We start from the raw sequence: 12,253 nt of genomic DNA on the forward strand, positions 1-12,253 counted from the left end.
TTTTGCTCATGTCAGACCTGCTTCACCACCCCCGCCTACTCCTATTCGTTTCTCCTCTTGACCACACAACCTTGTTCTAAAAGCTGGTGTGTTCATTCTCACAGTGGCATGGAGCTGAATGCCTCGACCATGGCTATACGTTTATGTCACCTGTCCCGAAGATCATTCGTAAGTGTGGTGGGCAATTCTCCAAGGGATGGCAGGGAGTCTGTGGCATTAAGGGGTTGGACCTCAGTCTCTAGTACCCACTCCAATAGTCAGGTCTCCTCAGAAGGCCTTGTGGCTTCAGGAACGCATGCACACCTCCCCTCATGCCATGCTGGCCCTGTAGAAGCCTTTACCCAGACACTGAGCTGCTGGCCTGCCACACTGGAAGCACCTTCCAGAGACATGGGAGATCCTGACGACATGATTCCGAAGCCAGGGGCTGGAGGGCTGGGAGTTGGGCATGTGAGCACAGGGGGAGAATGGGTCACCATGCCCAGGCTCAGAACTGGCTCTGCTACTTGGGCCTGGGGAAAGAGAATGCATTTTTATTTATTTACTTTATTTATTATTTGAGACAGAGTCTCACTCTGTTGCCCAGGCTGGAGTGCAGTGGTGCGACATGCACTCACTGCAACCTCTGTCTCCCAGCTTCAAGCAATTTTCCTGCCTCAGCCTCCCGAGTAGCTGGGATCACAGGTATCTGCTACTATGCCCGGCTAATTTTTGTATTTTCAGTAGAGATGGGGTTTCACCATGTTGGCCAGGCTGGTCTCGAATTCTGACCTCAAATGATCCACCCACCTTGGCCTCCCAAAGTGCTGGGATTACAGGTGTGAGCCACCGCGCCCTGCCCATTTTTATTTTTTATATCATGTTAAGAACACTGCCCCAGGAAAAAATAAACCCCCAGCTCCCAAGACAATGCCCAATATCCATTAGCTAGGTGCCCTGCCAGGAGGAAAAGAAGGGAACAGCTGAGTGCTGGTGCCTTATGCCAGCCCTGGGGCACAGACATAAATAAAGTGGGTTTTCTGTCCTTCCAGGGGCTCCAATCCCAAGGGAGACCACAGAGAGGGCAACAACAGAGGTTCTGACAAATCTGGAGGAGAGACAGGAACCAAGGATGCCTTCCCAGAGGTGCTGGCATTTGGGATGTGTTCCACAGAGCACAGATACTGCTTGGGGGAAAAAGCACCTTCTATCCAGACTTGGGTGGGGAGGCTTTTGCCTTGATAAAATCACGGTGACTATGGCTTTTTTTTTCTCTTGGTGTAGGAGATGGCAATGAGCTGTTTGGGGTGACTGGAACATACCATGTGGAACAAGACCTGTTTTAAATGAACCGCTTTATTTTTATGGCAACCAATTCTTAATTCATTCAATAATAATTGAATTGGGTACCTACTATGTGCAAGGAATTGGACTAAGCACAAATAGAACAGAAAATAATCATCCAATGTCTCCAACAAGAACAGACATCTATCAGTGGTTGTGATTTGCTGTTGCTGCTTGGTGTGGAAATGCTGAGCTGGGTGTGGACAGGACACTGTGCAGTCCTGCTCTGTGTAGAATCGGTCCCTATGGTGTTTACACTTTGATCAATCTATGGGGTTCCCTGAAGATCAAAGAATAAACAGAAAGATACTAGCCTTGGAAGAAGAGACGTGACTACCAAGAGGCCTGGCCAGACAGCCTGCCAGGCAGGCTGGAGTCCAGCTGGCTGGGGCAGCTGGCCTTCCCATAGTGAGACTGGCAGTGTGCTCAGATGGCCACACTGTTTGGAATCCGGTCTGGGGACAAGTAGTAATATGGCAGCTGCTTCTTCTTGTTGCGCTCAGCAATCACGCTGACAATGGCCTCGAGGTTCTTGCGGAATCGGGCCATAGCTTCCTTCACAGGCTTCTCGATAAAATGCTCTTCTGGGTACATGCCCAGGAACAGCTGAGGGCCCAGACATGGATACACACATGGGTCAATCTGCTACCCATGTAAACTGACAGGCGTGTCTCTTCCCGAGGGGCCAGCCACCCTTTGGGAGATGAAGGAGGGAGCATCTATTCGCCTGCCCATATTCACCCTCTGCTGTCTGACAAGAGGGCCTTGGGAAGGCAAGTGTCGTTGCCTCCAATCTGCTTCCCTAAGGAAGGCTCCAGAGCTGGGCTTCATGGATAAGTGGGAAAATAACTGCCTGCTGCCAGGTGGTTACAAAATGATGCAGATGAAGCTGGAGGGTGCTGGTGGTTGCAGCCATGGTATCCTGCTCTCTCGGGCCACCCCTACGCAGCACTCCCACCTCCCATCAGGGGCGCTGGGGCCAGTGCTGGCCTCTCCAGCCCAGGAAGGCAGAAGGCAGGCCAGGGAGCCTGAAGGGGTGGCTGCCCTGTTGGGGTGCTGTGCTTATTTGCGTGCTCACACAGATGTCTGCGGGGCAGAGCTAGACATCATTTTAAAAAACTACTGTATTGGATTAAGATCACAAAGCTTCTGAGCTGGAAAGGTCCAAGAAACATAGGCTACTGATAATGGGACTGGGATTTAGTCTGTGGAGGGCAATTCAGTCTCAATATTCTTTGACCAAGGAATCTGTCTGCTAGGAATGTGTCCGGTCATACTGCACACATGTGCAAAGGCACAAAAACAAGGATGTCCAGTGAGGGACCAACACATTAGCCAGGAACAACTCAGACGCCCAGCAGTCTGCAGCAGGTTGGACTGGAGCGGCCATTCTGTGCAGTACTGAGCTACCCCAAAGCGGGTGCATCCACCAAGACACACCAGATTCAGTTGTTAGGTTAAATGAGATGCACATGTCCTGAAGGAACCCAGGAAACTCTTGGTCATTCCTTCTGGAGTACCAGGGAAAAACACATGTGCAAGAGGTTTGTCAATAGCTGGGGGGAGTGGGTGTCACACACGACCCTCTGGTGACAGTGAGCAGAGCCTGGGCTGTGTGCTCTCCTGCCGTGCCCACCCTGAGCTCTGTCCAGGCTCAGGCCGGGAGACCTGGTGGCAGCTGCAGCCCTCTGGGCCCTTCCAGCCTTGGAAGTCAGGATTCCTGGCTCCAAGTGAGCCTTGAGGCCAGAGTCACAAAGCCCTGAGGCTGAGGAACCGGTTAACCTGGGGTGACCTGGGTCTGTGCCCCACCCTGCCCAGCCTCACCTCGTTTTCCTGGAACTGGCTCAGCGCCCACACTGCACCCAGATGCCAGCAGGAGCGGCCGCGGTCGGGCAGTGTGTCCACGATTTGCTCAATGGTCACCATGCCCTTGGCAGTTGGGGGCGGGGCTCGCATGGTTGGGGGCGCATTGGGGATCCAGGAGCACCAGTCGTACTGAGGAGACGACCGCCAGCGAGCGTGGGCACCCCCGAAGCCCTGCTGCCCAGCTGCCCCCTGGGCCCCGTCCTCCCCGTGCCCCCCAACTCCAGCGGGCCCTTCAGTCCATCCATCCTTTTTCCCCGTGGCCAGCGCCCTCGGCTGCGCGGGCAGAATCCATCCTGCAAGTCCCATGCCAGACCCCGAGGCTGCCCGAGGGTGCGGTACCCGTGCAGAGCTGGGGCGGGGGAGGAGGCAGCGGCCTTGGGGAGGGAGCTCTGCTCAGCGGGCCGGGCCCCGCCTACCTGGCCGAAGTTGACCGCGGCGTGCTGGGCGGAGGCGGTGAAGATCACCACGGTCAGGTACTCCGACAGCTGCTCCCGGCTCTTGACCGACTTGGGGAAGCCTAGGGCGGAACCACCGGCGGGTTGAGGCCCAGTCCCTGGGGACCCCAGGGCCCGGCGCCCACCCCATGCCCGGTCTCCCTGCCCCGACGCCGGAGGGCCCGCTGGGCAGGACACCCCGGCGGCTGCGCCCGCGCTGCCGACTGCGGGGGAGCCGGTCCGGAGACGTCCCTGGTCCCTACCTGAGGACTTGCGGCCCCGCATGCCGTACACGTAGACGTCGTTCACGAAGTCCTGCAGCTCCAGATCCTCCTCCACCACCTGGTCGCTCTCGTAGTAGATGCCCACCACCTCGGCCGTGAACCTGGCTCAGGGGGCGCAGCCAGGGTGGGCGACCCAGCCAGGTCTGCGGAGCGCTGCCCGGCGGCAACCCCCTCACGGACGCTGGGCACCCTCCACCCCTTCCCCATTCAGCGCCAGCCGCCCGTGGCCAGGCCCGCCCCAGGTAGTCAGGCAGGGTGCCCGGCTCCTCCCCCAGGACCACCGCCCCGCGGGCGCTCACATCCTAATGGCTTCCCACACCAGGAGCCCGTCGTCTCGGTAGAAGTAGTAGGGGATGTCCTCTTTACTCTCCATGCCCCGGGCCTTGATGGCCTCGGGAAAGCACAAGGAGGCGTAGGTCAGGTCCTTCATGGCCCTCTGCACCATCTGCACGTGCCCACCGCCCCCTGTGGCGTTGGCCTGGAGTGGGAGGTAGAGTGCCCTGAGCGGGTGGCTCCTCCCACAGCTGTCCAGACCCATCCCTGAGGAAATGTGCCAGGGAGATGAGGAGGCCAGGCAGGCAGAGGGGCAAACCCTTGTCCTGTGAGATGGGGGAGGGATGTTTAATGCAGAGAATGACAAGGGCAGCGGGTGGAGAGGTGACAGGGAGGAGCCCCCCGCCCAATCCAATACAAGGGACTGAACCGTGGAGCTGCAGAGCGCAGGAGGGAAGGGTGCGCTCCCAGCCACAGGAGGGCAGCAGGCGTGGGCAGGTGTGTGGGGGACCCCAGTACCAGCGGGCCTGGGCTGTGAAGTCTGCTCTAGTGCTGAGCACAGGACCCTCAGTCATTGCTCTCAGTGACCCTCAGTTTCCAGGCCCCATGCAACTCTGTTGAGGGCCTGTTGTGTGCTCAGGTGAGGGCTGGAGAGACCCACAAGGAGGGATCCTGGTCCTGATCCCGGTTGCTGACCGATGCAGACACACTCACAAGCTGACTGGCATACATGTGTACACATGCACACACACATGCAAATACACCCAGTGGGCTGGGCTGTCGGTGCCACAGAAGGTTTGAAGACGGACTTGGGTGTTGGGGTGCCAGAGACTGGTCCATGGTAGGCATTCAGCCCAAGCAGGACCAACCAGAGCTGCCCCCCAGCACTTTCTGTTTGGATGCGGCCAGGAGATAATGGCCACATGGGAACCTGAGGTAGAGCTACTATGATGAGGTCCTGTGCCCTCTCCCATGGGGGCCTGTCTGCAGCAGGAGAGTGTGATGCCAACACAGGTGAAAGAGAAAGTGGGAGCCAATGTGCCTATACCCTGGGGCATTGCTTGAGTCCCTGGATCCATTTCTGGCTAAGGCCCTGGCCCCTCTATTGTGTTCAGGTATTTGAGATAAGACATGTCTTGTCCAGCTGCAGCTGGTTTGAGTTGGGTTTTGTCATTTGCAACCCAAACAGTGTTTCAACTTCAGTGGTCTCTGGCCTGGTCCCTAATGGGCTGGGGAAAGGAGGAAGGTTGGGGCAAGGGCCCATGTGAGAGTCCAAGCTTGGTAAGGCTACAGGGGGCTCAAAACGAGGTGGGGTGCTGTCTGAGGGATGCGAGGGTTGGGCAGGGCCTGGAGGCCCTGATGCAGGACACAGTGGGTTGGGAGGGTTGCGACCCGGGAAGCAGAGTGCTGGGGAGGTCCGGGTCAGGGTGGCAGGGGTGCGGCAAATTAAGAGGCAGACACAGGTTCCTGGTGTGTAGGAGGTCAGGGGGCCATAAGGAGTGTGTTCCAGAGAGGGTTCTACACCCAGGTCCCAGAGGCTGGGAGAGGGGAGGAGTGGGAGGAGGGAACTGGGAGCCATCAGCAAGAAGGAAGAGCTGGTGGTGCACCTGGAGGAGTGCTCCTGGCTGAGTGGCAGGGGCTGGAGACATTAGGAGGATGCTGGACCCAGTGCTCTGAGCAAACTCCAGCTTTCACCCTTCCAGGCCTCCTGAAAGGGCGTCTAGATCTCAAATAGGGAGTGAAGGTGGCCAGGCTGGGCTCTTCCTGGCAACAAGTAAGGTAGGAGGGCACCCACCTTGTCAAAGAGGCCACACTCACAGATGAGCTGCTCACGGGCCTTGGTGTTGATAGCGATGGTGAATCTCACGTGTGCCACCAGCAGCTGGGGAGGGGAGAGGAGGAGGCCTCAGAGGAGGCCCAGCCAGGTGACCTGGTGCCCCAGGGACCTGCAGCTCCCCCACCCAGGCCTGCCCTACAGGATGATGCTGGCCGCAGGGAGGAAGTGAAGGCTGGGTACTGCTGATCTTTCTGCTGAGTAAGTGCTGGAAGCCTGCACCCCTCTGATGCTTACTAAGCATGATAATGATTCAGATGGTCCTGGCCAGCACTTGTACAATGCTTACCTCTTTGCTCCCTGAATTCACTGTCTTAATCATGACCATCATTCTATAAGGCAGCTGTACTATTTGACCTGTTTTACTGGTGAGGAAACTGAGGCACACAGGAGTACTTTTAGCCTGCAGTCACCCCAACAGCCAGTGCTTGTAAGATTCGGGAACACGGAAAGAGAGTGATGGCAGGGGTGGCCATCAGCACCAGCCGAGGATCACCGTGAACTCATTTGCCTTTTCCAACTCTACTGGCTGGCCAGCGAGGTGCCTGTGTCAGGCCCACACCCTGGCCTCGTGTCCTGGGGAACAGCAGGCTCCCAGCTGTTTTCTTCCTTTGGGGACATTATTGACTCTGAGAACATCTCTCCAGGGGTCCCTTTCTGCCACCCACTCCCAGCCACAGGTTCCCCTGTGGGATGTCAGCGATCCCTCCCACTCCACATCTCAGATGCCCTCCCATAGCAGGTGGGGCAGTAGCTGGCTGTACCTTGAAAATGGGGTGTACGGCAGGCAGCTGGCGGTACATGGCAATGCCAAAAACCTCAGACACCAGATGTGTTCGCAGAAGGTGGGTGATGGTCTGGTGGACATGGAAGTCACTGGAACGCACCCAGATTTTGGCCAAAAGCCAGTCATATTTTGCATCCGAAGGGAGGAAAATAGGGTTCTCATCTCCTGGGATTTGGCTGAGCTGATACATTGGGGGAAAGGAAACACACCGCTGTATTTCACTTCAGATTATAGTTGTTGGAGAACTTCGCCTCTTGGGAAGTTCCAGAATTATCTGAATTTCTTTAACGGTGACTTTGGAATCAGAAGAGCCCGGAGGGGGTAAAGGGCCCTGGGGTGATGTTTCCTGTCCCAGCCATATTACTTACAACCTGCATGACTCTGGATGACACAATGGGCTTTCTAAGCTCCGGCTTCAGCATCTGTCATGTGGGGACAGTGATCCCTAAGGCTCACAGTTACTGTGGGAATAGCCTCAGGAGCTGGCAGCATGGAAGGAGTGGGCAAGCAGAGGGCCCAGCAATGGAGGGGATCCCTACCCCCTTTCCCTCCTTGCCCTGCTCCCTCTTCTACTGCCTCTCATTGATGTCCCATACTTTCCTCCCTCTCCTTTTCCCTGAAATGCTGGTGCTCCCCAGGGTCTGCCCTGGTGCTCCTGTCTTCTTTTCTTGCCCTAAATCAGCTTGTCCTATCCAAAGGCTTGGGCCTTCCTGGTGCTGAGCCTCCCAGATCAGGGTCTGCAGCTTGAACTCTGCCTGGAGCCCACACCTGTGCCCAGGCGCCTCCTGTAGCAGAGGATGGGCCTGTCTTCCCTTTCCAGTTTCCACTCCACACTCGGACAAGGTGAGTTTTTTCTTTTCCAAAATGCAGATCATGTCACGTTAACTGCCTCCTCAATCACCTCTTAATGCCAGAAAATAAAATCCCCAAGTTCTGTGGTGACCTGGTTTGCTGATGCCTCTGCACACACAGCTTCACCTTCCCGCCCCCACCCTGGCACCCAGCCCCAGGTCCCTCCACGCCAGCAGTCCCAGGCGTCGCCCCCTTACTGAGAGCCAGCACAGCCTCAGCATCTGACAGTGAGCTCTCACAGGAGCCTGAAGCAGGTGCTGGCATTGCCCATTTTTAGATGAAGACATGAGGTATTGGAGGGATTGACAGAATGAATGAGGGGGGTGGCAGGGCTGCAGCCAAGAGTGACCAGGAAGGGGCGTGGCCAGACTTTAGGTGCTGGGAAAGCACAATGGCCATGGCTGGGGAGGGAGAACTGTCCCAGAGTACACAGCTGTGTCACTTGCTATAAGTATTGTGGAAAGTGGGGTCCTTGGGCATCTCTCCCTCGAAAACAGTGCTGTCCAATAGACATATAATGCTACTCACACATGGAATTGTATGTATTCAGGAAGCCATATTAATAAAAGTAAAAGGAAAGAGGTGAAATGCAGGTTAATACAATTTTATTTTACCCAATATATCCAGAATATTATCATTTCAACATGAAACCAATCTAAAACTATTAAATGAGATATTTCACATTCCCCACCTCCTTATTCTAAGTCTTAAAAATCAAGTGTGAACTTTGTACTTGCAGCAGGTCTTGGTTTAGATGAGCCAAATCCCAAATGCTCCAGAGCCCTGGTAGTCAGTGACTCTACCCTGGTCAGAGAGACCCCAGCAGCCCCAGAACTCCCTGAGGACCAAGGAAAGGGGAGGGAGGAGGGACAGCAGAGTGTGACTTGCACACTAGGCGTGCCTGTCTGTTTATACATGAGATTAGTTGACTGCTTTTAAATATCAGACAGTTTCACATAAAAATTTGAATGACCTGGTTTTCCTGAAAAATTAGAAGTTCTCAGAACTCTGCACATGTTCTCACAGAACTACACTCTTGTCCCTTTTCTACAGTCCCAGCTGTCAGGGTCCCCACTGCCACACCCATTTACATGAGCTGCCTGGGCCACTGATACCTGATCTGTGCCCTAGAGTGCTGGGCTGCCTGGCATGCTCTGAGACACTCTCTGACATGTTCCCACATGCTCTGACATGTTCCTGATGGCTCTGGGACACTGACATGCTCCTGACATCCTCTGGGGCTAAGGAGCCCCCTGTTGTGTGCTAGGGGCTTTACCCATACTATCTCACTTAATCCTTACTTTGACCCTGTAAGGCAGGTATTCCTTGCTGTACCCATTTTACATGGGGGGAAATTGAGGCTCCAGCTGGTTAAGCAGCTCTCCCAAGTCACACAGTAGGTAAAGAGCTGAGCCGGCAACATGATATTTAACAAGCAAAAACTGAAAGCATTCCCCCTAAAAACTGGAACAATGCAAGAATGTCCACTCTCACCCCTCCTATTAATAGAGTACTGGAAGTCCTATTCAGAGCAATTAGGCAAGAGAAAGAAATAAAAGGCATCCAAACCAAAAGAAAAAAAAAAAAAGAAGTCAAATTATCTTTGTTCATCCATGATGTGATTCTACACCTAGAAAACCCTGAAGATTCCTCCAAAAAACTCCTAGATTTGATAAACAACTTCAGTAAAGTCTCAATGTTATAAGTAAAATGCTTGTGAGAAACAGAATGCTTGTTCCTTGGTACTGCAAGGAAAAATCAGCATTTAGACAAAAAGTTTTTTTTAGCAAGGCAATTTTACTTTCTGCAGAAAGGGTGCTCCTCGTAGATGGAACAACGGCAAGAGCACACCTGAATAATGGAGAGAAGCAATTTTTATTCCTTACACAGCTTGTCCCTGCTACTGTGTAGTGTCTCCACTGGCTGGAGCCAGACCTCACAATCTAAACTAAAACCCAACTGGCTAATAACTTAAAACTTTTCTAAACAGGTAAAAGCAATGGAAAGACAAAGGAAAAGAGGAAGTTGCTTATGAAAGGACTTAGAAAATTAGTAACATTCCCAAATAAGGAAGGGGCATAGGCTGCAAACTGGGACATGCCTGTGAGCATGTCCAGCACAAATATCTTGGTTAAAGTACAAGGACATAGAATGTACTCATTCCCTTATATCTCACAGCTATATATGATAGGGCTTAATAAACAGTTATTAGCACAAAGCAAAAAGGCTTAAAAAAAAGTTAGTCTTTAGAAAAAACTATTATTTCTTACACTTATAATTTATTCTTTAACAAAAAAAAACTTAAAAAAACCTTTTGACTTTCTATACTTAAGATACAAAATCAATGTACAAAAATCAGTAGTGTTTCTTTTTATTTGAGACAGAGTCTCATTCTATCACCCAGGCTGGAGTGCAGTGGTGCGATCTCAGCTCTCTGCAACCTCCACCTCCCAGGTTCAAGCAATTCTCCTGCCTCAGCCTCCTGGGTAGCTGGGATTACGGGCATGTGCCACCACACCTGGCTAATTTTTGTATTTTCAGTAGAGATGGGGTTTCACCGTGTTGGCCAGGCTGGTCTCGAACACCTGACCTCAGGTGATCTGCCCACCTCAGCATCCCAAAGTACTGGGATTACAGGCATGAGCCACCGTGCCTAGCCTAAAAATCAGTAGCATTTCTATGCACCAACAATGTTCAGGCTGAGAACCATATCAGGAATGTGATCTCAGTTATGATAGTCCCCTACACACAAAATAAAATACCAAAGAATACATCCAACCAAGAAGGTGAAAGAGTTCTACAAAGAGAACCATAAAACACTGATGAAAGAAATCATAGATGACACAAAAAAATGGAAAAACATCCCATGCTAATGGGTTGGAGGAACCAATATCATTAAAATGGCCATACTGCCCAAAGCAATCTACAGATACAATGCAATTCCTATCAAATTATCAACATCATTTTTCACAGAATTAGGAAAAAAATCCTAAAATTCACGTGGAACCAAAAAATAGCCTGAATAGCCAAAGCAATCCTAGGCAAAAAAACAAAGCTAGAGGCATCACATTACCTGACTTCAAACTATACTACAAGACTATAATAACCAAAACAGTATGGTATACTGTGTGCCAAAAATAGGCACACAGATCAATGGAACAGAACAGAGAACCCAGAAATATAGCCATGTACCTGCAACCAACTGATTTTTGACAAAATCAACAAAAGTAAACAATAAGTAAAGGACATCCTATTCAATAAATGGTGTTGGAAAAACTGGCTACCTATATGCAAAAGAATGACACTGGGCCCCTTCCTCCCACCATATACAAAATTTACCTCTAGATGGATTACAGACTTAAATGTAAGATCTCAAACTTTAAAAATTCTAGAAGAAAACCTAGGAAAAATTCTTATGGACATTTCCTAGGCAAAGAATTTATGACTAGACCTCAAAGGCATATGCAACAAAAGCACAAATTGACAAATGAGACTTAATCAAATTAAAGAGCTTCTGCACAGAAAAACAAACTATCAACAGAGTAAACAGATGACCTACAGAATGGGAGAAAATATTTGCAAACTATGCATCTACAAATGACTAATACCCAGAATGTATAAGGAGCTTAGGAAAAAACACCCACCATTAAAAAGTGGGCGAAGGACAGGAACAGACACTTCTCAAAAGAAGACAAATAAGTGGCCAACAAACACATGAAAAAATGCTTAACATCACTAATCATCAGAGAAATGCAAATTAAAACCACAAAGAGATACCAGTCAGAATGGCTATTAACAAGTAAAAAAAGGATAGATGTTAGCAGGATACAGATAAAAGGGAATGCTTACACACTGCAGGTGGCAGTGTAAATTACTTCCATCCCTGTAGAAAGCAGTTTGGAGATTTTGCAAAGAACTGCAAATAGAATTACCATTCGACCCAGCAACCCCATTACTGTGTACCTACCCAAAGGAAAAGAAATTGTTTTACCAAAAGGACACATGCACACGTATGTTTACTGCAGCACTGTTCACAATATCAAAATCATGTAATCAACCTAGGTGCCCATCGATAGTGGCACTGGATAAAGAAAATGTGGTACATGTACTCCATGGAATACAACATAGCCATAAAAAAGAATGAAATCATGTCCTTTGCAGCAACATCGGTGCAGTTTAGGATTGGCACTTAGGCCATAATCCTAAGTGAATTAACCCAGAAACAGAAAATCGAATACTGCATGTTCTTATTTATAAGTGGGAGCTAAGCATTGCCTACACATGGACATAAAAGTGGGAAAAGAAGACACCGGGGACTCCAAGAAGGGGAGGGAGGGAAGGAGGGAGGAAAGGGTTGAAAAACTAGGTATTGGGTACTATTCTCAGTATTTGAGTGATGGGTTCAATAGAAACCTAAACCCCAGCATCATGCAATATAACCATGTAACACACCTGCACGTGTACCTCCTGAATCTAAAATTATATTTTTATATATATAAAAAACTGTTTATATATATATATTATATATATATATAATTTATTTTGTGTGTGTGTGTGTATATGTATGTATGTATGTGTATATATATGTATGTATGTGTGT

At 50.8% G+C, this 12,253-nt stretch overlaps 2 protein-coding genes and 1 pseudogene across 5 annotated transcripts in view; 2 read left to right on the top strand and 1 right to left on the bottom strand.

The window, feature by feature from the left end:
• Window positions 1-1,457, top strand: part of MARCHF8 (membrane associated ring-CH-type finger 8) — a 148,404-nt gene extending 146,947 nt beyond the window's left edge. The window contains exons 11-13 of one of the 3 annotated variants that reach the window (XR_003306642.1): window positions 105-168; window positions 1,032-1,125; window positions 1,264-1,457. Coding sequence is in view for 1 of the 3 variants with exons in the window: in XM_026446775.1 (XP_026302560.1) it covers window positions 1,032-1,125; window positions 1,264-1,276 (107 nt within the window). In the remaining 2 variants the exon portion in view is untranslated. The remainder of the gene's footprint in view (window positions 1-104; window positions 169-1,031; window positions 1,126-1,263) is intronic. The other 2 variants (XR_003306643.1, XM_026446775.1) reach the window with 2 other exon arrangements.
• The window catches only part of LOC111529800, a 712,005-nt pseudogene that overhangs the window by 469,641 nt on the left and 230,111 nt on the right, over window positions 1-12,253 (top strand). The gene's annotated exons all lie outside the window — the stretch shown is intronic.
• The window catches only part of ALOX5 (arachidonate 5-lipoxygenase), a 61,719-nt gene continuing 50,785 nt past the window's right edge, over window positions 1,320-12,253 (bottom strand). The window contains exons 8-14 of the mRNA XM_023196750.3: window positions 6,779-6,982; window positions 5,976-6,062; window positions 4,207-4,385; window positions 3,887-4,008; window positions 3,606-3,706; window positions 3,148-3,318; window positions 1,320-1,929 (exon numbers count right to left, since the gene is read on the bottom strand). Of these exons, the coding sequence (XP_023052518.1) occupies window positions 1,750-1,929; window positions 3,148-3,318; window positions 3,606-3,706; window positions 3,887-4,008; window positions 4,207-4,385; window positions 5,976-6,062; window positions 6,779-6,982 (1,044 nt within the window). The 3' untranslated portion in view covers window positions 1,320-1,749. The remainder of the gene's footprint in view (window positions 1,930-3,147; window positions 3,319-3,605; window positions 3,707-3,886; window positions 4,009-4,206; window positions 4,386-5,975; window positions 6,063-6,778; window positions 6,983-12,253) is intronic.

This window comes from Piliocolobus tephrosceles, chromosome 9 (genome assembly GCF_002776525.5).
Source record: "Piliocolobus tephrosceles isolate RC106 chromosome 9, ASM277652v3, whole genome shotgun sequence".
NCBI classification, from domain to species: domain Eukaryota; kingdom Metazoa; phylum Chordata; class Mammalia; order Primates; family Cercopithecidae; genus Piliocolobus; species Piliocolobus tephrosceles.